A 27201-nucleotide genomic window follows, 5' to 3' on the forward strand; every position below is an offset into this window, starting at 1 on the left:
CAATATATTTTTAACCCACATTTTTAAATATTACTAGTTAAATATTGACAAAAAAATTCTATTAATTCTCTAATATTCTCCTTAATTTATAATATGTGATAAATGAAGTACAAATAACGTTTTCCATTAAAAAAATCCTCTATCACTATTTGCTTTTACAAAATAAGATATAAAAAAGATGATTATTATAATATCTAAAAAATAATTTTAATTTATCAAAAAAGATTAAGATTCAATATTTAATTTAATAAATATAAAAATAAATAATTTTAAAATTATTTGAAGTTTGCTATGATAAATAAATTAAAAAAATTACACACAAAATTATAAATACCATAGAATTAACTATAAGAAAATAGTGAAAAACTAAAAAGTTTCAAATCGAGACGGTTGATAATGACATGAACTCAACTAGAAATAAGAGGCGGACGAAACGTTTATTCTTTTTTGGTGGAAAGGGCTGAAGGAGAGAATCCGTATCTAAAACAAAAACGTTGAAAGAATTCGGGCTTTTGATAGAGCCCATCACAATCAGAGGCAGTCAAGCAGTGTCGAGTGTCGAGAACTCTCTGGTCTTCCCTCTCATATTCATTCTTCTTCTCGACTTCTCTTGCTCTATCTCAACTTCATCATGAGTCCCTTCCACCACCTTCTGCCTTTCCCAAAAGAAGGAAAATATCTTCCTCGTCCTCATGCCAAGCAAATTGTTGTGCAATATATATATACACCCCGCCTCCATCCATCCAGGCCAGTACAATATAGGACCCTAACATACGTGCGTAAAGCATCATCTAAACCTGCAGTCATCAGCAAATTAAACCTGTTTTATTTAAATTATTCACTTATTACTTCTGATTTGTCGAAATGGCTACCGCTACTGAGAAAGCCATTGGCATCGATCTAGGCACCACTTACAGCTGCGTGGCCGTGTGGCAAAACGACCGCGTAGAGATCATCGCCAACGACCAAGGCAACCGAACCACTCCTTCGTACGTTGCCTTCACGGACACCGAGCGCCTCATCGGAGATGCTGCCAAGAACCAGGTGGCAATGAACCCACAGAACACGGTGTTCGACGCCAAGCGCCTCATCGGTCGTAGATTCTCCGACCCTTCCGTCCAGAGCGACATGAGGCACTGGCCCTTCAAGGTGGTCTCCGGCCCCCAAGACAAGCCCATGATCGTCGTCAACTACAAAGGCGAGCAGAAGCAGTTCGCACCCGAGGAGATTTCCTCCATGGTGCTCACCAAGATGAAGGAGATCGCCGAGGCCTACCTGGGAAAAACCATCAAGAACGCCGTCGTTACCGTCCCCGCCTACTTCAACGACTCTCAGAGGCAGGCCACCAAGGACGCCGGCGCCATTGCAGGCCTCAACGTCATGAGAATTATCAACGAGCCAACCGCCGCTGCTATTGCCTACGGCTTAGACAAGAAGGCCTCCAAAACTGGCGAGAAGAACGTCCTCATCTTCGACCTCGGGGGTGGCACCTTTGACGTGTCTCTCCTGACTATCGAGGAGGGCATCTTTGAGGTGAAGGCCACTGCCGGAGACACCCACTTGGGGGGCGAGGATTTCGACAACAGGCTGGTGAATCACTTCGCGGCGGAGTTCAAGAGGAAGCACAAGAAGGACATGAGCAGCAACGCGAGAGCGCTACGGAGACTGAGGACAGCGTGTGAGAGGGCCAAGAGGACACTCTCCTCCACCGCACAGACGACCATCGAGATCGACTCGCTCTTTGAAGGTATTGATTTCTACGCGACCATCACTCGGGCCAGGTTCGAGGAACTCAACATGGACCTGTTCAGGAAGTGCATGGAGCCGGTTGAGAAGTGTCTCCGCGATGCCAAGGTTGATAAGGCTCAGATTCACGACATTGTCCTTGTTGGCGGCTCCACCAGAATCCCCAAGGTCCAGCAGCTTCTGCAGGACTTCTTCAATGGCAAGGAGCTCTGCAAGAGCATCAACCCCGACGAGGCCGTGGCTTACGGGGCTGCTGTTCAAGCTGCCATCCTGAGCGGCGAAGGCGACCAGAAAGTCCAAGACTTGCTTCTTCTCGACGTCACGCCCCTCAGCCTGGGCATTGAAACCGCCGGTGGGGTGATGACGGTCTTGATTCCCAGGAATACCACCATACCCACCAAGAAAGAGCAGGTGTTTTCCACCTACTCGGACAACCAGACCAGCGTGCTGATTCAGGTGTACGAGGGTGAGAGGGCAAGAACCAAGGACAACAACCTTTTGGGAACATTTGAGCTCAAGGGGATTCCGCCGGCGCCGAGAGGGGTGCCTCAGATCAACGTGTGCTTCGACATCGATGCCAACGGTATCTTGAACGTGTCTGCGGAGGACAAGACGGCGGGGGTGAAGAACAAGATCACCATCAGCAACGACAAAGGAAGGCTGAGCAAAGAGGAGATTGAAAGAATGGTGCAGGAGGCAGAGAAGTACAAAGCAGAGGATGAACAGGTCAAGAAGAAAGTGGACGCCAAGAACTCACTGGAGAATTATGCTTACAGCATGAGGAACACCATCAAGGATGACAATGTTGGTGCCAAACTTGATCCTTCTGACAAGCAGAGGATCGAGAAGGCCATTGATGACACCATCCAATGGTTGGACGGGAACCAGTTGGCGGAAGTAGATGAGTTTGAGGACAAGCTCAAGGAGCTTGAGGCTTTATGCAACCCTGTCATTTCCAAGATGTATCAAGGTGGTGGTACTGCTGCTCCATCCTCTGCCGATGCTGCCCATGACAACTCCGCTGGTGGACCTAAGATTGAAGAGGTTGATTGAGCGAGCTTCAACCTTCAATTTTTATAAGCCTTCTTTTATCGCGCTAGACACTGCCCTTTGTCTTTTTTTTCCTCCGGTGTGCGCTGAATGTAAACTATGAATGAATAATGGTGAGGTACGGTAGTATCCTAATAGAGAAAGTCATATTCAAGTGTTGTTTTCTTTTTTCCTAAATAAGCACATGATTTTTCTTACAACAATATAGTGACAGAGACAAGTGTGAATAAATCAATAATTGGCATTTGCGGGGAATTAAAAGGCAAAACACTGCAGGAAGTTGTCTGCAGAATGAGGCAGATATTGTATGAATCAAGCCTCACAATATTATACATTGATTGGATCAGAGCACAATATATATGCAGCCGCTAATATGATTGTATATTTTTGTTGATGAAAAAACAGAGATGGACAATAAGGGTGCCCAAACTTTGCAATAACAAATTCAAATGTAGGAACAGCAGGTTGTTAACTTACTTTCGTGGTGCTCCCCACTTAATTATTAGTTTGGTGTAGCCATGATTTTGCACACAAAAATAAATAAGCTCAAAAGATTTGTCTGGAATACTTTCGTGTCCATGCAACCATGCATATATATATGTGTGTGTGCGCGCATGTTTTTTTATTTCTTGGCAAAGGAATAAGGATTCGGTCGCCCTCTCTAAGACAAGGCTATCAACGACCTTTTCCAAAAATAATTATGATTTGACACCCTCGTTTTTTATCTGAAGTTGTAAAAGTTTAATTTTTTTTTAACCCAATCCTAGTTCTCACTCTCCCAAATTGCAGACAGAACAACCTACAAGCTTCTCCTCAAGCAATCTTCTAATAAAAAAAAACTCGTGCATGGTAAAGAAGTCACTGGTCCCCATTTTCTTCTCCATCTTCCACTCCCTAACCCTTTGTGCTCCTAATTCCAAAGACAATTAAATTCATTCCATCCGTCTAGTGTTGTGTTCTATACCATTCAATTTTGGAACCATATTGTTCTCTCAGTTTGGAACTTTATTGTTCACCTCCGCCCTTTCACCTTGGCCCAGTCAAGTCAATATCAACACGTGTTAGGTGCGGTGGCCCCAATTGTTTTTTCCTTCTTCACGCCCTCTTAGCCTCTAGTTTTTTTTTTTTTTTTTAATTTTCTGTGGTACAGATTGGTGGTAATGTAGTGTTATAATTTTGCTAAAAAACACAAATGAATATGATCTCAATTTTTATTTGGGTGTGGAATATACAGTGATGCGTCAACGAATATACCTAAAATAACAGTTTTAGTGGATAACAAACAGATAAACATACTAACGTAATAAGGGCAAAATATTGATCCTTGGTTAACGGTGAACCAGTATTTTGTTGGTGAAGCACGTGATCAACATAAAATTGAAACAGGAGCGAGAGTTCAACTCTGTTTGTCTGAGTCGTCGCTCTAACGACAATGCAAGATTCCACGTCATGCCACAATAGCCTCTGACCCAATGGATAAGAGCTCGAATCGCCTACATTGACCTCTCACGTTTCTTTTCTATTTATACCTTCCGCTTCCAGATCCCATTTTGGATTTGTAGCGCCTTTCATTTTATCTAATATCACCTTCGAGTTCTCAACGAGGAAACCCACTATTTTAGGATTTAATCTCAATTCTCAAGTCTCAAAATTCCCGTGTCTTAAGGATTTCTGATTGATTATGGCTGTTGCTGGGGTTATTGGTGGTAATTCATGGTCATGGATGCAATTAGGATTTCAAGAAAGAAAACAGAAAAGACTTGAGATTTGTTGCTCCTCTTCTTCTTCTTCTTTGACGGATTGTTATAAGACCTTAAGAGTCCAACCCGGTGCGTCTCAATCCGAGGTTAAGAAGGCTTTTAGACAGCTTGCACTGCAGGTTTCATCCCCGGTCTCCTTAATTAATTAATTAATATTTAAAACGTTTGATAATCCTTAATTAATTCATATATTTGGTCTTTTGTTGTGTTTCAGTACCATCCAGATGTATGCAGAGGGAGCAAATGCGGGGTGCAGTTTCACCAAATCAACCAGGCTTATGATGTGAGTTATCTTGCTGAGCTTATTGCTTTTGTAATGCATGAATTTAATATTGATAATGCTTATGACGGTGATGCTAAGTCAAAATATGACCTCTTTGGTATGATTGATTTGAATAAAAATGCTGAGATTGGAATTGCTAATTGCCATAACTTTCGTAGGCCACATAGGTTGTAGCAGAATTTCGGATCTAATTGGGGTTTCCATGTGACTTATGTGGAATGCAGGTTGTAATGTCCAATTTGAGAGGAGAATCCAATGAAATGGAAATGGAAATGCATGAAGCATGCGAAGATGATGCAGGCATCGATGAAGCAATGAGGGGAATGAATGATCCAGATTGGGACCTGTGGGAAGAGTGGATGGGATGGGAAGGAGCAGGAATTCGTGATTATTCATCTCACATTAATCCTTACATTTGAAATTGCTTTGTAATTTCTCTCTCTTTTTTTTTAAAGTTTAATTTCAATTATGTATTTAGTTAAATGCTAAGGGCCTTCTTCCGCCTTCAAAAGTGGTTGGGGTTTGTGTAGATAGAGAGAGTGTAGAGCTCAAGTGGGTTAAAGGTAGTCTTGACCTCTGCATAATTTAAGCCTATGTTAACAAAACCAATCAAACTTGAAAAAGAATTAAAACTTAAAAAGCTTCATCACCCAATTGCAGTTTGATCATACTGCGTGTGATCTATATTATTATCTTTTTGTAAATAAATTCAACAAGATTAAGCAATTGCCTCCTTGCCATTAATTTTAGGCGATTCTTGTGATACTTCATTCAGCAATGTCTGTATTTCAATTCAACTTCGAATGTTGCTAAGAAAAGCCAGTTACTGAAATGGAGCTAGAGCTAAACGTTGTGTATGAAATAATAATTATGTTTTTTTATTTTTAAACTTTCATATTCACCGAGAAGAAAGAAAGGCTAAGAACCACTGGCCAACCCAAAGTCAACCTCATGCTCGGGTGCTCAAGAAATTAAAAAAAATAATTAGTTTGATGGTTTGGTACTAGATGGCGTTTCACAGTTAATGACTCTCAGGTATGAGTCTTCAACATCATCACCTCCCTCTCCTCTTCCCATAAGTTTTGGGCCCGGCAACCTGAGATACTCCTTTGCTGCATCTTCGACTCCTTCACCACCCTTCTCACCACCATTTTCCATTCATAATTCAGCCGAGAACATAAGGCATCAGTATTTTCATTGGATTGCCAGCATCCTCAAGTATTGGAATACAAGAGCATACGCTTCAAGGACTTGTAATTAGTCCTCTTCTCTTTTCATACACATTACTTTCATGCAAGTACATTTCGCATTAGCAATAGTTATAGACTTATAGCAACATAAAATTTGATTGTGCATGCTAATAAAAGAATACAAGCATATACTGAAGATGAAGATATCACTCACCACATCTTCTTCCTCTAAATAAGAGCAGGTTGGAATGGTTTTTACAAAAATGCTCTTTGTTTCATTCATGATTCCTGAGAGCTGAGGCATTTTAGCTGTAGTCCCTTAAATACCTATCATTGCTTGAACATATGTACTGATTACTGAATGAATCCATGGTCATTTGACGTTTTAGCACTTCCTTGTGTTCAAAGTTGTGGTTAAACATCACATGAAGTTCAAAATTCAGTTCTGTTTCTTAGTGGAAGATCTCCATGGACCATGGGGATCAACCCGATAATATCGGTTTCACTTACCACTCACTATATGGACATGCTGATATCCTTTTACTGTTGGATTTCAAAAGGCTGATTTCTGCGGAACTGCACATAGATAATTAAATGTTTTTATTAATTAAGAAGGCCATGCTTTTTACACATATTACATACAGATATTTAGATTATTCGTCCCCGTTTGCTCGGTCCTAACCTTCCCTCTGATAGTAAAAATAGCACTTACGCTCCATTTACACCCGTGAAATGCAATGAAGGGATACAAATAAATCGCGTTGAACTCTTTCAAAGTGAAGATAACCAGAGCATGACATTTTAGTTTTGTTTTTGTGGGGGCAAAGGTTAACAAATTTTGATTCATCAATGCAGAAAAGGAAACCATATAATAATTACTTTCTCGTTTCCCAGCTTCTTCCCTCCAAAGAACAAACGAAAAAACAAGCACAGTATGTGCCAATAATAGCGAGTCACAGGTTTTATTTTAAAACAAGGAAAAAACTGAAAAGGATATGCTAAAATTTTGACCGTTGGTAGAGAGAGAGTACTAATATGTTTGAGAATTGTTTAATTAAGAAATGTCAAGTGGCAAGTGGGTGCAGGCGTGCAGCAACGGTTGGAATACTAATCCTTATTATTATAGTCTATAGTCTATAGAGAGTGCCAAGTATGAAGGGTGAAGGCATGATGAGGTGGGTGTTGGTGTTGGTGTTGACCCTCTCCCTTTGTGGTGTGCCTGTCAGCGCCACAGACCATATTGTGGGAGCCAACCGTGGGTGGAACCCTGGCATTAACTACACTCTTTGGTCCAATAACCAAACTTTCTTCGTGGGCGACCTCATCTGTTAGTATTCACTACTCTCTCTTCATCCTCCTCCTTTTTTTTCTTGACTCTTGTTTATTGTATGCATAATTGCATATGGTTTTGACAGCATTTAGGTACCAGAAAACGCAGTACAATGTGTTTGAGGTGAACCAGACTGGCTACGACAACTGCACCACACAAGGGGCCATTGGCAACTGGAGTAGCGGCAAAGACTTCATAACCCTCAAAAAGGCCCAAAGGTACTACTTCATCTGCGGCAATGGTCAATGCTTTAACGGAATGAAGGTCTCCATACTTGTGCATCCCCTCCCTCCTCCTCCTCCAGCTCATCCTCCTCATGCCTCCGCCCATAAGTCTGCTGCTCCGCGCCTTCATCTTCCCGCTCTGCTCTCCTCCCTCTCTTCTTTTGTTTGGCTTGCTTGGAATCACATCTAGAGACTTTCTCTCGTTTTGTGTCACTTCACACACACCACTTGCTTTATTTATTTTTCATGTAACGTATACTTCCTTGATTTATGTTTGAAAGCTCTCGGATTTCAAATTGTTGAAAATGATATGCCCTACTAAACCACCCTGTTAATAAGAAAGATATGCAGAATCATTCTATCCCTTGGTGAGGGACAGAATTAGCAATCTATAGTGTGCGTCAATGATGCTGTTTCAATAGTGACTCACTTTAGTCTCTGATTACGACCTCGGTGGTCCATAACCGCGTGGCCAATTCAATAGTGTTAGATTTGTTTGTTAACCATTGTTTTGTCCTAGAAGTGGAACTTTTCATTGTCAATCCAATCAAGCCTTAATTGACCAAAAATAAATAGATAAGTAAGGGAGAGTATGTTTATTGCTTGGCCTCAAATTTCATTGATCTTTTTAGTGTGCATAACTGGACATATACTAGAATGATTTAGTTGAACTTCAACTATGCTTTATATGTTGACGAGTAGGGTTAATTTTCTCCTAATATAAAAGAAAGTAAGAAACCAGTGGTGTACTGGTGTCATGTTAGGGGAGCCCTTGCAAGACAATTTGATCTCTTGAAAAACAAACTGCAACTAAAAAATAGCCTTCTGCCCTTACCTATTACAATGAAGAGCTAAGCTACCCAATGCTGCAACCGCACACTCACAATTGACAAGGATACATACAATTACAAACAGAGTTTATGCAACTTGTAGGCTCTAGCGAAAACACCACAAATAACTTATCTGATAGATGATATACATACAACATGAATCATTCAGGTTCCATGAACATCACTAAACACCTAAACCTATTCGACAGTGCCCTTCTGTTTTCTCCTTGATCTGCTATATAATCTGGAAGGTGGTGAAGGGGAGAACTCAAATGGAAGTGGCGGAAGATCCATCTCCCCTTTCAAAATTTTAACAACGTCCCCAATATCAGGGCGCAACTCTGGAATTCTTTGCAAGCAAGCAAGCGCCAAGTTGATACAAAGGCTTGCTTGGTCCTTGTTGTAATGTTCCTTCAATTTCTCGTCCACTAGTTCTAAAATGTTACCCGCTTGAGCAAGATGCCTACACCAGCTGATCAAATTAGCTTTCTCAAGCTTCATGGGAGATGCCAGAACATGTAGCGGCCTTCTTCCCGACACAATCACAAGAATCAAAACCCCAAAACTATATATATCGGCCTTCTCCATTAAGAAGCCGCAGCCGCCATACTCTGGAGCCACGTAGCACAGTGTCCCTCTCATGCTGGTTGTGCTGCTGAGCTCGCGGCTGAAAAGATCCCCACTCCACATGTCACTTCCAACGGAATGAGTGCTCTTCTTCTTCCATCCTCTTCTGAAGCTGAACTCCCCATTTTGATCATACTCATTCTGACCACCCTCCTCTCCCAAGTTCTTTCGTTTGCAAAGGTAAAATCTTCTGCCCAGATCAAAATGGGGCACTTTTAAGCCTTTCTTCCACCTGGCTTGAAGACTCTTGAGCTTGCTGCTGCTCTTGCTCAATTCAGCAATGTGCTCTTCTTTCCACCACTCTCGCATCTTCCGCGGGTTCTTCTTCTTTCTCTCAACGGTGCTTTCCATACCAAAGACCTGCTGTAGCTGGGGTCCGTTTGCATCACTGGCTTCATCCATTGGACCTGATCTTTCCAACTCAGCTTTGTCGGCAACGTTACTCTTTGCATCGACCCAATCTGCGTTGGATGGGCCGATCTGACTCCCTATCCATTCCGTGACATAGTCTCTGCTGCATAATTCACCGCTTCCATCCTGTTTCCACCACCAGTCCTTTCCCCATTGCTTCCCATTTGCCTTGTCATCGTCCGCGAAAGAAGCATGAACTCCAGTTAGGTCCTTGCTATGATCAAGGCTAGAAAACTCATCATCATAAGGAACAAACTTGCCACTCCAATCATCCCCTCCCAAATCAAAAGTAGAGCTTTCCTTGCCTTTAGTATTTACAGTGGTGATTTCAGCTTCGGCGGCAGCAAGATTGGGATTGTAATTAAAAGAATTCAAGTTGAGAGGTCTAACATTGAAGCAGGGCCTGCTAATGCTATTCTTGGAGGAAGAGGAGGCTTGCAAGGCCATAGCGAAATCAACTTCATCAACACTCTGAGTGTGAGTGTGAGTGGGAGTATGAGTGTCGGCAGTTAAGTTACCTGAAAGATCCTGGCTGAACAAGTCGACAGCAAGATCAGGAGGGTCGAGCTTAATCCTGGAGAGGCCGAAGTCGGAGATCTTGGCACGGCAGTCTGCGTCGAGCAGGACATTGCTAGGCTTGACATCGCCGTGTATGACGGGCGGATCACATCCAAGGTGCAAGAACTCGAGAGCCCTGGCAACATCGAGGATAATGGAGAACCTTCTGTCCCAAGTCAAGGTGACATCTGCATCTGCATCTCCAAAGAGGGACTCCTGGAGGCTTCTGTTGGGCATGTACTCATACACCAACACCCTCTTGTTCCTTTCCACACAGTAGCCCAGCAGGGTCACCAAGAAGGGTGACCTCAGCCCTCCCAGAACCTGCACCTCATTCTGGAACTCTCTCTCTGCCTGCACCGTCATGGAGTCCAACCGCTTTATGGCAATCAGTTTCCCGTCCCTCAGTATTCCCCTGAACACAGTGCCCGACCCACCCTTCCCTATCACGTTGCACCTGTCAAAGCCGTTGCTCGCTTGCTTCAGGTCTTTGTAGGAGAACCTCTGCAGCTTCAACGGAGCACTTGCGTCGAACGGGATGGTTTTTGCTCCTCTGTGCACCACAGACTGCCACAAATGGTAAAGGAAGTAAAGCACAGAGCACAGGATCACAGCACAAGCTGAAATGGACAGTGCAAGGAACACGCCCTTGCTCTTTGCCCTGCTAACACTTGCTGGCAACGCTCTTGAAGGCATGGCGATGAATGATGAGGCAGATGAGCATTCTCGTGTTTTTTTATTATTATTATTATTATTGTTCCTCTTTTGTTTTCTTTTCAATGGGTATCCAAAGTGGATCGCTTGCTTTACGATTAGATAATCATCACTCCTCTGGCCTCAGGTCTGCCTCGGGCCTCAGGGGACGAGACCAACTCTATTCTACTTGATTTGTGCTTTCTTTTCTAATTTTCTTTTTTGTATATTGATTAATATCTATGGCTGTGGAAACTGGAAAGTGAAGTGAGAGATAGAACAAAAGGGAGGAATGCATGGGACCCGACCTGAGGTACTTTTGACTAAAAAGATAGCTATGCATCCAAAGTCATACATTACTTACACCAGGACCAAGGTAGGAAACCACGCCCTAAACTAAATACAAATGAATTATAATGTTGCAACGGGATTACTTCATTTATTAATAAAATCAAAGTGTTTTTAAACTGTTCAGGATTATGTCTCGTGATTATTTATTTTAAATTAACATATCCTTTGCTTAAATCATGGGAGGTCTGCACAGTAAGGCGTAGCATAAACAACAAATCACTTTGTCTTGCGCGCAATCACTAGACATGAGCGCTCCTTAGAATGTAGTGATTTTTTTTTATATGGAAGAAATATTGGTGTTTTTTTGGGAAATGGGATTATTTGGTGTAATTACATATGGATGAATTTTGTAGGTAAAAAGGTCAACACGTGGGGGCGTGTTGGACACGTGGCAGCATCCTGGCCAACACGTGGGGGCGTGGTGCAACACGTGGCAGCATATTGACCAACACGTGGGGGCGTGTTGAATGAGTTCCACAATACTGTAATACACTTCAAATATCAATATTCAACCAAAACACCATCTCCATTTCCATATTAAAAATAATTTCTGTAGAAAAAATATACTGCCCCTTTTTTATTCCCTTTTTCTTTTTTTGGGACCGATTATTCCTTCTTGTTTCACTCTCCATAACCATACCTGTGACCTGTGGCATGGACATGGTTGGATGGATATCATAACTTCTTGTCTTCCATTATTCTCTCCCATTGGAGCTCCGGTCCCATGTTGCACTATAATACACCACAATACATACTCACTGTTCGCGATATCCTTATTATTTAGGTCACAGTTGAAGATATATATCATATCATTACGTTTCATATGTATTAGATAATAGAAGACTTGCGGAATAAACACGTTTTTATATTGTCGCACGTGTTTTTGTCCCGGGCACATCCGGCTTCTAATGAAATTTCACACGACGAACAAAAGACTTTGCCAATGTCATCTTCGGCCATGCGCTCCATGACATGTTTGTTACTTGAGAGCGAAGTTAGTTATTATTTCTAAAGAATGCAATCTTGTTTTTTTTTCTCTTGGGTATTCCTATACTTGTTCACACCCCCTCTTTCCCACCAATTTTCATTTCTTGTCATGAAACATCATTTAGAGAGTTGTTATCTATATCAAAACAATTCGCGGCAGAAAAGGGGGCGGAGAAAAAGAAAAATAAGTTATGTTGGAATATCCTTAGAGAATAGTTATTGTTTTTTCATCGTTGCATGCTACAAATATTCCTTTAATCTTTGAGGCTCTACTTTCCGGTTTCGAGAGATCATTGTTCATTGGGATAACACAAACAGCTAAGCAACGAACAAATAAAGTAAGAAAGTAGGTTTTAATTAGGGTGGTGTGATCAGTGCTCTGTGGCGTCCACTTTGTGGAGGGCCAAACCAAAAGGAATGATCTGCATATACAGCATGCCACATGTCTCACTAAAGGTAAGTGCACATATTAGCTGTCTTAAGGGGGAATGTTGTTATTGCGCATTGCGATGAGCATGCACTCAACAAAAGACACTCTAATTTAAGGATAAGTCTAGGACCAATATTTTTATTGAAATTTGGCCAGCACTTAACTATAAAAAAAAATAATTAATCTTACATCATTAGATCTCATTTCACATCATTGAAAATATTAATAATGACTAATTGATAGTTAAACATCACAAATTCTGCTAGCCCCCTAACACTCTTCTTAATTTAATTACTTTTGAGTGCTTCAACACTTGCACATATAATAATATTAAGTATATATTAAAATTAATTATTAAAATTAATTTATTAATTATCAAGAATACATATTTAAATCGTCATGGAGTGTAAAATGTTTATGTAAAAATTGACTATTATCATAATTTTTTATAGGATATAGAGATTTATGTCAACATTAACTATTGTTAAAGGGTGTAATAATTTACATATTTTTTTTGTTTTTTTTTCTCTTTTCACTATCTTGTACTATCATTTATTATACCTATCATCTTATGATAGTAGTTAATTTTTAAGTAAATCTCTAATTTCTACCAATTTATGATGGTAATTAGATTTCACATAAACTTTTATTTTTATAGTGGTTTATGTATAAATTTTAAAATTTTTACATTCTGTAATTATTTATATAGAATAAGTACAAAATTAAAATATAACTATTTTAAAAAATTAGTAATTGGGTGAAATTTGTTTATCATTTATTTAATTTATTCCTATTATGATTTAGGATTTATGGTATAATGTTTATAATTTAATATAAAAATATCTTTTTGGCCAACTATTGAAAAAAAATTGATCTGTATGTTATAAGTTGGATATAATTAGCAATAAAGTCAGATTTATAGGATATAACTTGAATATAATTAGATATAAAATCAAATTCGTAACGTTAAGATCGCTTCAAACCTTAATAGCTTTTATATATATAATTATCATTCGTTCAATTATAAAAGAACTTGAGAAAGATAAAAAAAAAAAAAAGACATACTTTTTGAACCTAAGAAAATAATCATCAACTAATACACATGTATACTGATTTAGTTACCAAACAGGAACAATAATAAAATTAATTAGTTATTAACGTTGTTCATCTATGCATGATGTGTATTTTAGTTCAACCTTGATCTACCTTATTCATTTAATTTGCTGACTGATGCTTTAACAGTTGCTTTCTTGGTAGTTAGTCCCCCTCTCTTCCTCTCCCCAACCAGAAAACATAATATATTCTTTAGTTTGTTAATTTTTTTATTAAAATAATAAATGTAATAAATTTTGGATATACTGGAATTATTTTATCCACTTCACGAAAATGATCAAGTACCAGCAAGTTATTTACGTTTTCCACGTGTTTATACTTAAATTTTGGTCACGTATTGTTTTTCAATTAAAACTAGCAAAATACCCGCACATCACAACACATACACAGATTAGAATGACGTGAATATAAAAAATTGTTGGTTATTTTATTTAGTGTAAAAAAGAAACGATCATTTTTATTATTTTTAAAGTATTTATAAAATTTAAAGTAAATTGTAATTATTTCAATTAAAAAAAAAAGAAAGACATGAAGAATATTAGACTATTCTAGTGTTATTTGTAGATGCAGTGATAATATGAATAATACTATTATGATTTCAATTCACTCTAGTGTTAGAATTTTTTTTTATACTTAAGTAGTAAAAAGTAACGCAAATTTGATTTCTAGTAAGAATTCAATTTTCATGATTCAATTTAAATCAAATCACACAAAAAAATGGTCTAACTTTCAATTGTATTCTCATGAGCTATGATATTACCAAAATTATCCTCACTAAATTCTTTAGTGGTAATAGTTAAAGGACAAAATAATTATTTCAAACACACTCTACATGTTCTATTTCAATTATATTCTTTTGGTTCCTAATCAAAGAATTCTCTCCATAATTAATTCAATTCTCTCAAACATTTTATTAAACTCTAACTTATTAAAAACTTCCAAACACCCTCAAAATTAACTCCATTCTTTCAACATTATTGTTTAACATATTCTTCCTTGTAGTCACTTGGTAAGTTGGAAACAAAAGAACATAATTTATGGAATATAAAATTATACACAAACTAAACAAAAAACATCCCTAATGCCATATCTTTCAAGTCATGTCTCCACTCTAATTACATCAATGATGGACGCACTAATTGCTGCGGAGAACTTCTTTATAATCAAGTCATCATCAAGAATAGAGTATCAGCGTGTATTCCTAAAAATACAAAAATTAAATGTAAGAAGAAGAAACAAAAAGAAAGAACAAACTTGCAATATTTACCTATAAGACTCATTGGAAGCATCATGTGGACTTTAATCTACCTGTTTTTTGGCCTCCAATGTTCTCTAGATAAAAAAAGCGCATATCTTAAGAAGCCATTAGATTTATCAACTAAGGCATCTAGCAACTAAATCATGAAACCAACAAAAAAATATTTTTTTATGGAATTTGTAATTTGCTTTAGCTACTTAAACAATATTTTTTCAGAGCCCCTAACTCAAAATCAGAACACAGTGAACATGTAGGGAGCATTTTCATCAAATGTGTTGTGCGAGATGAGGTTCGTGACCAATTAAGCCTCAACCTGATAAAGCCGGGTCACTAATCACATATTAGTCATTCGACACAAATCAAAACAACAATAAATAAGGAAATTGATATTTAAGAAGTTCAAAAATGTAAAAAAAAAACTTGAATGTGGCCATGAGAATTGAAAATTGCATCAATTACAATGACAATTAGTAATGTTCAATTTAGATGAGATGGTAGGGGACCTTAGGTGAATAACATAATTTAACTATTTTAAATTTTATATCACCTCACTTACCTTATTATCAGTCTAGACATATGATATATGTAAGTAACTTAAAGTAAGATTACAATTTTATTTTATGTATAAAACAAATATTATAAAAGAATAGATGCACCAAAGACAAAGCTGCATCAAAATTTTCTTGTTTTGATATTGTGACAACTCAGTTCTTGCTTAAAATAGAATGAATTGTAAAATAGAAGTTTTGGTTATTTATTACACTTGGAGTATGATTGAAGGGGAAAAATGCCTTGATATATCTCTCATATCTTTAGTCAACACACGTTAGAATTTCACAAATGAACTACTATAAGTAAGAAATCAGATGAAATCAATAACTTTGATGCACACAATCAGAAACAGAAAGAATAATTAGGGGCAGATGTGGCATAATAAACACGAATTTAAAAAAGGAATAATGATTTTTTAATCGTGTATATGAAATCCAAAATGAAATGAAATAAATACCTGGTATCATAGCCAAAAAACATGCCACCAATTCAAGCAATCACACTATCAAAGAGACCAAATAATTAAAGTACTTACCTAATGATGTATAAATGCAAATTCAATAGATTATGCCTTTTAAATAGAAACCCTAAACTGCAAAACAAAAAAAAATGAATACTGATTGAAACCTGAAGCCCAATAGTGTTAATCCCACTTTGGAATAAATAACTAACAGTAGAAACATTATGCATTTGGAGGAAGAAGAAGAAGTATGCAAGGATCTTTTTCTGCTTTCAAGCGCATGACGTGCAGCAGATTCCAACACTTCTCTAATCTCTGTTTATTACTGCAGTGGCACGTTCTTGAATATCCTTGTTCTTCCCCATCGTGCTTCCTCCATCTCTGGGTCGCCCTACTTCTCTGGACTTCCGAAATCTCCTTTCCTATTTAGTCTGACTTTTAAGATAAACTTCAAATCTTCAGCTACAATCTCGACCCTACTGGTTGCTGGGATACCGTCCGCTGCTCTCTTCACCTTGTGCTATAGTCTTTGCTGCTTAAACTTCTTTATCTGAGTTCACTCAGTTCTTTCTCCTTCGACACAAGGCTTTTTCTTGCTGCCATATTTGCAACTTCCAACTCTATTCTGATGAACAGGACTGCCCAACCGATCTTGGTGACTTGAAACACAATTTTCAGTTGGTGACATGAAGAGAAAAATGAGAAGGAAGAGGAGGATCAGAAGATGTGGGGATGGCGGGGTGGTGAGATGAAGAAAAAAATTAAGTTTCTTTTTTTTTTTTTGTTGCTTTTTAATTTTCAGTCACCAAAAATAAAAGGAAAGAGAGCAATTTGATTTTGAGAATGAAATTGTGCGGGAAAATCTCGGCTTCGACGCACTGGAGGAACACTGTTCTTTGCTGTAACGTGTCGTCACCACTGATACTGCTAAATTGGGGAGAATATTGTTCTGTGCCTCGTGTATTGAACTATTTAACTTTTATATTTTAAATAGATGCTTTGCCTACGCAATTTTGGTCAATTAAATGTCATGTAGAACCACACGCGATATTGATTAATAAGCTGAGCAGATTTTGTTTAATGAATGAATTACATTTTAATTGATTTTTTAATATAAAACTAAAATATATATACAAAGTTACAAACATTCGACCAAGTCAATTACCTACTATTTTAAAGTCTCATGAATAAGAGCATGTAATTTAAATATAGTAGTACAAAAGTCATTTATGCAATAAGTAAGAATTAATTTGAAGTTAAATTACATATTTCTCTAAGTCCGTGACTCCATGATAAGATAGGCAAGGCTACTAGGCTATTAACTGCGGATGGCAGGGAACCACATCCTCATATCATATCACTGTGATAATCGGTGAGCTAATCAAGCACAAGGTAAAGATATTAGCAACTAAGTGCTAACCTTTGCGATTATCATTGATCAGCCTTAATCCGTTAGGTACATCTTCACAATGCTCCACGTGATGAACGAGGGAAGTGAAGTCAATAGTTCTATTGGCACTACATTCATACTTGGGAGGATAATGGAAACAAGGCTCCATGGACATGGCTCGTTGACAAGGAGGCTCTGGGACTGTTTCCCCATATGGCCTCTTCAGAATCCACGGCTTCAAACCTCCAAGACCATGAGCAACATACCCAAAAGTGGACTTGGGACTAGTAACCAATGCATCACACAAACTCAACAAATATATTTCACTCCATGCCTTAATGTTGTGCATGCCATCATTGGACTTTTGACGCTCTTCATGACTTGGCTGAGAAACTCTTATCACTTCTCCAGTCACTGTTGTGTTCATCATATACATATTTCTCAGCCTCTCCCCATATTCAGAGTATAATGATGCTACTAGAACAGCTTTTGAGATTGTGGCACGGTTCTTCAAAGAAGTTGTCGACTTTTCCATGTCTATTTCAGGAAGAAGCTTGTGCCTGAGGACGCAGGCTATAATTTCATTGATAATAGTTTGATGTGATGCTCTATGAGTATTGAATACCCTAATCTGCAGGCCAATCTTCTCATTTGCCTTGGCTAAGTGCGCCTGATAGAACTTGCTGATTAATTCCCATGCCTTGTTTGATGGGTGGAAAAGGTAACGTCCTAGATGGTGAAAAATTGTGTCTTTCTGGGGGAACATTTTGCTCAAGTCTTTTCTAAAGGATGGAATCAGAAAAAGAGAAGGGACAAAATATTGATCTGACCATAAAATCATCACGGGAACTCTCTGAAGAAGATTTTGACAATGATCACAATGGAAAAAGTTATTATGACCGTCATGGGTGTGTTGTAGATTAAGAATAAGAAATGATGGAAAAAGCTCCTTTGCATTGTATCCCTTATTGATTAGCATGCTTTCATGCGTTTTGATATGTTTCTGATCCTTCCAATAACGAAAATTCCTGGGCAATAACCATGAGGAATCAGCAAATGGCTCACAAAAGAGATCAGACATATCATCCCCAAATTTGACTAGTAGAACACGGTCTGTGAGGATAGCATAAAGAAATGCTGCAACCAGGGTTAGCATCCTGTTCCCTAGGCCATTGGAAGCTGTCCAGACAAGGTATTTGCACTTCTCACCTGCACCGCTTTTGCTAGATTTTGTGCTCTTTCCCATAATTTTGTCATAGGATTTGGTATGTGGTCCACAACTTCTATGAAGATGTTCATACTTTCGTAGCTTGGATATCAGATATACAGAAGGTTTGTGAGGGGAACGTTTGCGAAACAAGTAAGATTGATACCTACTAATGCATGATCCTTCATCAAATGTGGAAACTAGAAGTCCATCAAGGAGTCTGACACTAGACAAGCCAACTGTAGATAGGGTTGAATCATTCTTCTCATCTTCAAACGAATGATTCTTTGAACCTGTAGTGTGGAAATAAAGATTTCTTAAATATTGATACCTGGATTCTAAATAATATTTAAATCTAGATTATAATGTGTTGATAGTTTACAGAAGTTATGATAGCTTTGACTCCATGGATGGGAATGAATAAGATGAAACCATGTTAGTATTTCATTTTGACACAAGATTCAGCTAGAAATGAAGATCAGATTACCTTAACCAATGGTAACCTACTAATGTTGTTAATAAATGGAAATTTTCTCAAGTCCATAATAATAATCCAGATTTAAGTTCAAGAAGTCATAAGTATGTTTCCTATAAAGTACAACCAGATACACCCTTAATAATTGAAACTAATCCTGCCTTGTCTAGAACAAGCACTGTACGATGAAAATAATAAAATGAACATTCAAGTAAGTAGATCAGAAAATAAAAGTAGGCTGAGATTAAGCTGCAAATACCAGCTTTACCAATATCTGCGTTTGTTGGAGTCTGAGCTTGTTCTTCTGAGCCGATTTGTTGTTTGCCTCCCAACATCTTATCTAACATACAAGTTTGAGAATCAGAAGTTGAGGACAACAGATGAAGTAACGGGTGTAGTATTTAAGACATATGACAGTGGAAGCAAAAGATGAAGAAATGCTGGCAGAAAATGTTGCAAACAATTGCCTTACCTACCACATTCTGATCTTTTCCTTCCTCAACTTGAACTGTAGCATTGCGACGCCCTTCTTTTAAGACATTGGTAGTAGCATTTTGGGCCCTTGCAGCCAATATGTTAATATTGGAAACTCCCTCAACAAGATCATAGATAGAGTGTTGGTGCATCAGAATAAGTGTGAATAAAATAGGGAAGGTTATGGAACCCACAACCAATAATGTTCTAAATCTCTTGAAACTCAATCTATCCATTGTCATTTTTTAAGTTACCCCCACAAGTTCTACATGGCAGAGCGTTGTTGGCAGAATTCAACCCCTTCAGAATAGAGGAGACACAAAACTTCAGGTATCAATGGATTTAAATGCTTCTGCCTAGACTAGAACATGTATACATCAAGGTAGCAGGAGAAGAATACCAAAAGAAGTAAGCTGACTGTGTTAGTTGAATAATGCACCCAAAAATAGCTGAATTGAGGAAGATACCAAAACAAACAGCAAAGGCATAAAGAAGACAAATCTCCTTTGTTTACAAGCGAACAAAAAGGGAGGTAACACAAAGAGAATGCAATTAAAATTTAAAAGGAAGCAAAGGGGAGGAAGACATCGGAGGATAGAGAGTTAGAATGATGTTGTGGATGAAATATTATGGAGATCAGATGCAGGACCTCCAACTCGAAGTGAGGTTCCTCAACTTTGCTCGTCTGTATGTGTGTAAAAAACGGAAGGATGAAAGGTGGACAGAAAGAGAAAGTGTTATGCTTACTGATTAGGCAACTGATGCAGATTTAAATTTAACAATTATATCCACCAAAGGAGAAAACAATTTAACAGGTAAACATGCATATGGTCAAACATAAAATATAATACTTCAAGAGTCAAAAACCAATACTCAAAGGCAGGATGTGGGCGATATTACCAAAAATATTATAGAGACATGATTCAAATGAATACTGAATACAACTCTAGCGACCACAAAACGGTTTTGGCATGAAGCTATTATCCAAGATCTGAAAAACCAGAGTATATTCTTTAAATTGTGTCTTGAAGAAAATTTGAGTGCAATAAAAGACAAGAATGAGAATGTTTGCCTTCAAAGGGCAAATTAATAAACTTAAATCCTTACAAAATCTCTTCTACCAAATTGTGCTTTTTCAGAAGCTTTATAGGCATCAATCGTCTTCATCACCCCTCCTCTTTGGGTTCTGGTATTTTTCCTCTATTATATTTGCCATAATTAAGGCAGTCTCAACTAGCTTCTTGATGTTAGGAACTTGATAATTCTGGGCCACATAAACCCCCAAAGGCTGTCAGCATTTGTTTAAGATCAAATGAAAAGTGTTCTTAGAGATTTTGTGTGGTGGACGATCATAAAATAAAAATGAACAGAAAGAAACAAAATGAATGTATATTCTGAGATCAATCTTCCACAAGTAAATCACATAGAATTTATATAAATGAAAATAAAAGAGAATCAGCTAAGTAAAACTATTGCTCGAACTGGAATGAACATTCAGGTTACATTACCGCATCACTAATTCACTACCACCTAATCCCACTGTCAAATCCGCTGCAACGCAGGGACTGAAGAACCTGCTCTACTTATGGGTTGCAAGCCCTATCAAATTGCAATCCACCTTCTTCCTTGCTTCCCTTTCCATACTCAATTTTCACTCCTTTTTTGGGCATATTTTACCTTATCATATAAATATCACCCCAATTTACTGATTGGGGTTTAAATATGAGGGAAAAACAATTAAGAAGTTAAAAATCAACTTAAGAATAAGACGTGATTTTAATTTCTTTTTGGCATAATTTGGTGAGTTAAGAAAAACAGGAATTTGACCTCTGATTCCTTCATCAGTAAGTACTTACGACAGGTAAGGGGTGTCCCTGGTTTCAATTTGAATTGGTTTGGAGCTGAAATGTGATCTGATCTAAATACTATAGTTTGTTGTGGTTCAGTTTGAAGTTGACTAAACTGAATGTTTCCAAAGGGTTAAACAGAATCAGTAAAGATTCTGAAAAATATTCGTTGATTCAACAATCGGTATTCCACAAAAACATATGAAATGGAGTCACCGGCATTGAAGTAGATTTGGAGCTACGATTCATCAACAAAATTCATATTCAAAGTTAACAAGCTCCTTAATGGATCACACGCAGACACTAAGGCAAATCAACTGATTAAGTTGGAAATACTCACGAAAAGCAAACAATGGTGGATGGAAGTAAGTATTATATAACAGAGCTGATCTTGGCGTGGCTGTCGACCAACATAGGAGGTTCTGCAGTTAGCGGCAGTTCCGGCTGGGATCGGGCGACGGCAGTGACAACCTGGAACTTGAAGGTCTGCAATGGAGGTCGCATAACTCAACGTCGAGGGAAGTGGCAGTTAAAATCCGGGTCGGGTTTGGAAATGGAAGTTCGTTTCCTTGGGATATGGGCCGGTTTGTTGGACCGGGTTCTGTAAAAAAAAAAAAGACAACACTAATCTACAAAATTCCTAATTTCTCACTATGACCAAAAAAAAAAAAAGAGAAGTGATAAATGAATTAAGAAAAATACTTGTTGAACCTTAATTTTAGTTTGGTTATTAAGGGATGAACTTACCAAAAAAAAAAAATTAAGGGATGAAAATAAAATAAGTTATTAAGAATAAGATAAATGAGGCTTGCAAAAATAAAAAAAAAATAAAAGCAAGTGTAACTATAATGTCGGGGAAAACATACAGCCGTCATAAGTGTCTTAAATAACCAAATCAGGTGGAGAGATGAATCCCGATGCATGTTTCTCCTTCTCTTTCTCTACTTGTGGATCTCTTTTTGGCTCTGCATTCTTATGGTTGTCAACTTGTCATTCCCATGCACGTAGACTCATCCGCTTGTTCAAACATCGCCATTAATTATATGTATTAGGTTCATCTTCAAATCATAGATATGTTCAATAATTAATATAATTTAGTTGCTGATCCCGTCTTTCATCCTTGGGCATTTGGTATTAAGAATACCAGAGACACATGCATATGCAATCGTTATTTTCTCTACGGCAATATCTGTCTGTCTGCTTTGCAATTGTACGTAGGAGCATTAAACTGCTTGTAATCTTCAAAACGTTTGATTGATTGTATGTCAGCTAGCAGTTAGGCAATAATTAATAATGCAATGTCATCCATGTGCATTAATAATTCCTATTTGATTTGGCGTATGAGCTTGATGCAGCATATATAGGAATAGATGAGGAAACTAAGATTTAATCTGAAGGGACTGGGGCCGCTTCCTCCGACTGGTGGGAGTGGCGGAATAAGGAGAAACGACAATGCATCAACATCTTTTGGGGTAGGAATGAGAAGGGGGTCGAATGGGCTAAGAGTACTTGGGAGATCCCTGAAAAGTGGAGTGACGTGGGCATCAGTGTTCCCAGAAGATCTTAAAGTGTCTGAGAGAAAAATATTTGACCCTCAAGACAAGACCCTTCTGCAGTGGAATAAATTCTTTCAAGTTTTGTGTATCATATCTGTATCTTTTGATCCCCTTTTCTTTTATCTCCCATATTTCAATCACAAATCATTCTGTCTCGCCATAGACAGCAGCCTGGCAAGCTATGCAGTTACACTCAGAACAATCTTCGATGCTATCTACATCCTTCGCATAAGTTTCCAGTTTCGCACTGCTTTCATTGCGCCTTCTTCTCGTGTCTTTGGACGAGGTGAACTCGTCATAGATCCTGCAGAGATTGCTAAGAGATATTTGCAACGTTACTTCATTGTTGACTTCCTCTCTGTGTTGCCTTTGCCACAGGTTATTAGCTTTTGTTTCGTTTCCTTTCAATTAGGAAATTAATTAAATATTGTTGAGTCGATCATTATTTGTCATGCATGTAGATTGTCGTGTGGAGATATCTTCATGATCCAGCGCGCACAAAGGTATTAGCCACAAAAACGCAACTGTTGAACATTGTCATCCTCCAATATTTTCCAAGATTTCTACGCTTTCTACCTTTGGCCTCAGAGATTAGCAAGACAGCAGGTGTTTTTTCGGAGAATACTTTGGTCGGCGCCGCATATTACTTGACCTGGTACATGCTTGGCAGCCACGTAAGTGCATCTTAATTAATTGCAACCAAAGGTCATGCAAACTTTACTAGCTACTATGCCCACTATTACTATACATCATCAACCTTCTTGTGATTCTAATGTGCAATGCTCATGTCACAGATAACTGGGTCTGTATGGTACTTATTAGCTGTAGAACGTAATGACACGTGCTGGAGGAATGCTTGCATGGAGGAAGAGCGATGTTTCACGCATTTCTTGTACTGTGGGGGTTCAAATAAGCGTGCTACTGGCTATGAAGAATGGAGAAGGATTAGCCCAACGATTCTTAAGAATAAGTGTTCCGCTGATGATGACGACGCCCCATTTGACTATGGAATTTTCAATCAAGCCATAACATCTAATATTGTTGCATCGATCAATTTCTTTCCTAAACTATGTTACTGTTTATGGTGGGGTGTCCAAAACATAAGGTATTTTCTTAATCAAGCTAGCGTTAGTGTATTGATGATTGGGACTTGTTAAGTAGTGTGTTTGAAGGTGTCTATCTGTTAACAGGTTTTACTAAGCTAAGAAGCTTCATTCTATTTTGCTTTACGCAGCACACTTGGTCAAGGGCTTCAAGCTAGCACCTACGTTGGAGAAATTCTGTTTTGCATTTTATTAGCTGTTTTGGGGCTTGTCCTTTTTGCTGTTTTGATTGGAAAGATGCAGGTAAATGCATACCAATAAGTGTTGATATATTAATTAAGGATGAAAAGGTTTCTATAATAATAATTTATTTTGGTGTTGTATCCAGAACTTTCTTCAATCGATGTCTGTCCGTCTAGAGGAAATGAGGATCAGAAGACGTGACTCAGAGCAATGGATGCACCACCGCTTGCTTCCAGCGGAGCTAAGGGAAAAAGTTAGACGCTATGATAAATGTAAATGGTTTAACACACGTGGAGTAGATGAAGAGAGCTTGGTTCAGAAACTTCCCAAAGATCTGAGGAGAGACATCAAACGATACCTTTGTTTGAATTTGGTCAGAAGGGTAAGCTAGGTACCTATATATATATATATATATAAGCAAAGCATGTGTATGTATGTATTATACATTGATAGATGATGATGCCTTGATGGATGGATGATCAGGTTCCTCTGTTTGCCAACATGGATGAGCGGTTGCTGGATGCGATATGCGAGCGGCTGAAGCCGTGTCTGCATACAAAGGGGACGTGCATAATAAGGGAAGGGGATCCGGTGAATGAGATGCTGTTCATCGTACGTGGGCAACTTGAGAGCGTGACGACGGACGGCGGAAGAAGTGGATTCTTCAACAGAGGTTTTTTGAAAGACGGTGACTTCTGTGGAGAAGAGCTGTTAACATGGGCACTGGACCCAAAATCATCGTCGAATTTACCGTCATCTACAAGGACTGTGAAGGCCATGAATGAAATGGAGGCATTCGCTCTGGAGGCAGAGGAGCTCAAGTTTGTTGCTTCCCAGTTCAGGCGCCTTCACAGCAGGCAGGTTCAGCACACCTTCCGTTTCTACTCCCAGCAGTGGCGGACTTGGGCTGCCATCTTCATCCAGGCTGCCTGGAGGCGCCACCAGAGGAGGAAAATTGCATCCATGCACCACATCAAGCCTGATGATGATGACGATGATGATCAACCCCATCATGATGATGACGACGACGACGATGATACAAAGGCCTTGATTCCATCTTCTTCGTCTTCATCTTCTATTGCTAATACTACTACTACTGCTGCTGCTACTTCTACTATGCTTATTGGGTTAGATTCGGCTATGTATGCTTCCCGGTTTGCAACTAATCTGCGTGGGCAGAGGCCCCGTTCTTCCAGTTCGGAGGGCATCGGCCTTCCCCCCCAAAAGCCTCGAGAACCCGACTTCAGCCATCTTGATGATGATGATGACCCACGCTAATAATCGCTCCCATCAACCACTTCTTCAGCTGCTTCCCCAACAACAATATTACATTTATTTTTGTATTTATTTCACCAAATCCCACCTATGTATATTAATAAATCAAATTAGTTACTTCTCTAGAATTCTCATTCGGTTCAACCTTGATATTGCGTTCACAATATGGATAATAATTTCCATCTCTGGGACAAAAATATTTAAACAAGGTAGATACTCTAACCAACTTTATAATTATTATGTTTATGTGAAAATATTTTTTTAAATTTTTTAATAATAGGATTAGATTTTGATATCTTATAAAAGTATTATTTTTATTTAAGGGATAACTAAATAAATAAACGAAAATATTTAATAACAAAAAAAATTAACTAAAATCAGCCCAAACTTATTTTATTTAGCATTTGTTAATTGTTACCATGATTAATAAATGTTAAATACAATAAATTTTGACTTTTTTTGTCTTTTTAATATTACGATAAATAAATTATATTTTTAAATAAAATTTTTTCATAAAAAAATATTTTTAACATCTTTATTTAAGTAAATATCTTTTAACAATACATTACAGTTCATTAAAAAGTAATATTTTTATTTTTTTTCATTGAATCCTTTTAGTGAATCGTAGCTTAGATTTTCTTTTTATTTGAATAATGTCTAATAATCACTTTGGTGCAATTAAATATGCAAACTATTAAGGTGGTATCAAAAAGTTCAGGTCTCTCATAAAGATGAAGAATAAATTCCTGTAAAATTTTAAAAATACGATAAAAATAACTAAATATTAAATATATACCTCTTAAAAAATTCAAAAGTTAAATTTTGATGTAATTTTTTTAAATGTTGTTAAAAATTAAATTTTTTTATTTTTAAATTTTAATAATTTTATGTCAAGTGAGTTTATTTTAAAAAACCTTTTTGTAAATAATTAAGTTTTTGAAAAAGTTAAAAAATTCTAGAGAGCGAATTTTGTTCTAATTTTTTATGTACTTCAGTACTTTTTAAATAATTATTCAAATGTCGTCACAAAAATTCATATCAAATGAATAAGTGATTTACTAAAAAGAACATAATATTGCTATTATTGACATATTTCATGTGTATGTTTTTATGTTAAAATTGTATTTAAATTATATTTGATTTGATATATTTGATTGAATTAGTTGTGTTATTTTTTTAATTTAAAATTTAATATCCATAAATATTCGCAGGTATCTACTTCTTGCGAAAGAAAATAAACAGAGATCTGTGACAAAGATAAAATAGAAACGAGAGGTAGTTTATTAAATGGAGACGGGAGCTGAGTAGAGGTCCTGCTCCATGAAGACCCATTGCTATACCTAGTCCTAAAAACTGATATTTGGATGATTTGGTACGGTTTGTTCATGGTGAGGGAGTTGGAAATAACACTATTGATTTGTGAGACATTCTATTAAAACTTTATCGTGAGTGAACAATTGAACAAGAAGAGTAGTGTTAGGAGGCTAATAGATTTTGTGATTTGTAGTCATCAATTAGTCATTATTAGTGTTTTTAATTGTAGGAGTGTTATCGGTTCGGTTTTGGACCAAAAACCAACCGAACCGATATGTTCGGTTCTTACAAACACACAACCGTTTGGTTTGCTGCTTTTACAACAACCGAATCGAACTGAACCGAACCAACAGCAATTTGGTTCGGTCAATTTTTTTGGTTTTTAATTTCTAATGAGAAGAATATGAATCACAATAATTAGAGGTTTAAAATAGTCAATAAACTGAAATAATAAGAGTAAAACATTGAAATGGTTAGGGGTTGAGGATTTTTGTTGTTAGATTAAAGGTTAAAATGGTTAAAAC

At 37.7% G+C, this 27201-nt stretch overlaps 6 protein-coding genes across 20 annotated transcripts; 4 read left to right on the plus strand and 2 right to left on the minus strand.

Moving 5' to 3' along the window:
• Nucleotides 1-763: 763 nt before the first annotated feature.
• HSP70B (heat shock protein 70B) lies at nucleotides 764-3153 on the plus strand. Its single transcript, XM_016319456.3, has one exon. The coding sequence runs from the start codon at nucleotides 865-867 to the stop codon at nucleotides 2797-2799; it is 1935 nt and encodes a 644-aa protein (XP_016174942.1). The 5' UTR covers nucleotides 764-864; the 3' UTR covers nucleotides 2800-3153.
• Nucleotides 3154-4333: 1180 nt separating this feature from the next.
• LOC107617646 (chaperone protein dnaJ 8, chloroplastic) lies at nucleotides 4334-5565 on the plus strand. The gene is made up of 3 exons (XM_016319459.3): nucleotides 4334-4675; nucleotides 4771-4839; nucleotides 5064-5565. The coding sequence occupies exons 1-3, from the start codon at nucleotides 4478-4480 to the stop codon at nucleotides 5256-5258; spliced, it is 462 nt and encodes a 153-aa protein (XP_016174945.1). The 5' UTR covers nucleotides 4334-4477; the 3' UTR covers nucleotides 5259-5565.
• Nucleotides 5566-6984: 1419 nt separating this feature from the next.
• Nucleotides 6985-8004, plus strand: LOC107617645 (early nodulin-like protein 17). The gene is made up of 2 exons (XM_016319458.3): nucleotides 6985-7356; nucleotides 7445-8004. Exons 1-2 carry the CDS (start codon nucleotides 7182-7184, stop codon nucleotides 7771-7773), a joined length of 504 nt encoding a protein of 167 aa, XP_016174944.1. The 5' UTR covers nucleotides 6985-7181; the 3' UTR covers nucleotides 7774-8004.
• Nucleotides 8005-8316: 312 nt separating this feature from the next.
• LOC107617643 (Protein kinase superfamily protein) lies at nucleotides 8317-11170 on the minus strand. Its single transcript, XM_016319455.3, has one exon. It carries the CDS (start codon nucleotides 10703-10705, stop codon nucleotides 8612-8614), a length of 2094 nt encoding a protein of 697 aa, XP_016174941.1. The 5' UTR covers nucleotides 10706-11170; the 3' UTR covers nucleotides 8317-8611.
• Nucleotides 11171-17000: 5830 nt separating this feature from the next.
• On the minus strand, nucleotides 17001-21773 carry LOC107614623 (galactoside 2-alpha-L-fucosyltransferase). Of its 15 annotated transcripts, XM_088496942.1 has the most exons (7): nucleotides 21587-21754; nucleotides 20507-20663; nucleotides 20300-20390; nucleotides 19800-20084; nucleotides 19398-19699; nucleotides 19185-19265; nucleotides 17001-18743 (listed from the first exon to the last, which is right to left on the minus strand). In XM_088496942.1, the coding sequence occupies exons 5-7, from the start codon at nucleotides 19639-19641 to the stop codon at nucleotides 17269-17271; spliced, it is 1800 nt and encodes a 599-aa protein (XP_088353068.1). In that variant the 5' UTR covers nucleotides 19642-19699; nucleotides 19800-20084; nucleotides 20300-20390; nucleotides 20507-20663; nucleotides 21587-21754; the 3' UTR covers nucleotides 17001-17268. The 15 variants fall into 15 exon arrangements, with proteins under 15 accessions (XP_088353068.1, XP_088353073.1, XP_088353076.1 ...); XM_088496947.1 differs by lacking the exon at nucleotides 19800-20084 and having other exon boundaries at nucleotides 19185-19260; nucleotides 19402-19699; XM_088496950.1 differs by lacking the exon at nucleotides 19800-20084 and having other exon boundaries at nucleotides 19402-19699.
• Nucleotides 21774-22616: 843 nt separating this feature from the next.
• LOC107614622 (putative cyclic nucleotide-gated ion channel 8) lies at nucleotides 22617-25398 on the plus strand. The gene is made up of 6 exons (XM_016316764.3): nucleotides 22617-23180; nucleotides 23264-23476; nucleotides 23597-23907; nucleotides 24037-24148; nucleotides 24234-24470; nucleotides 24572-25398. The coding sequence occupies exons 1-6, from the start codon at nucleotides 22617-22619 to the stop codon at nucleotides 25364-25366; spliced, it is 2232 nt and encodes a 743-aa protein (XP_016172250.2). The 3' UTR covers nucleotides 25367-25398.
• The last annotated feature ends 1803 nt before the right edge of the window (nucleotides 25399-27201 follow it).

Source organism: Arachis ipaensis, chromosome B8 (genome assembly GCF_059453495.1).
Source record: "Arachis ipaensis isolate K30076 ecotype BB chromosome B8, ASM5945349v1, whole genome shotgun sequence".
Lineage (NCBI taxonomy): Eukaryota > Viridiplantae > Streptophyta > Magnoliopsida > Fabales > Fabaceae > Arachis > Arachis ipaensis.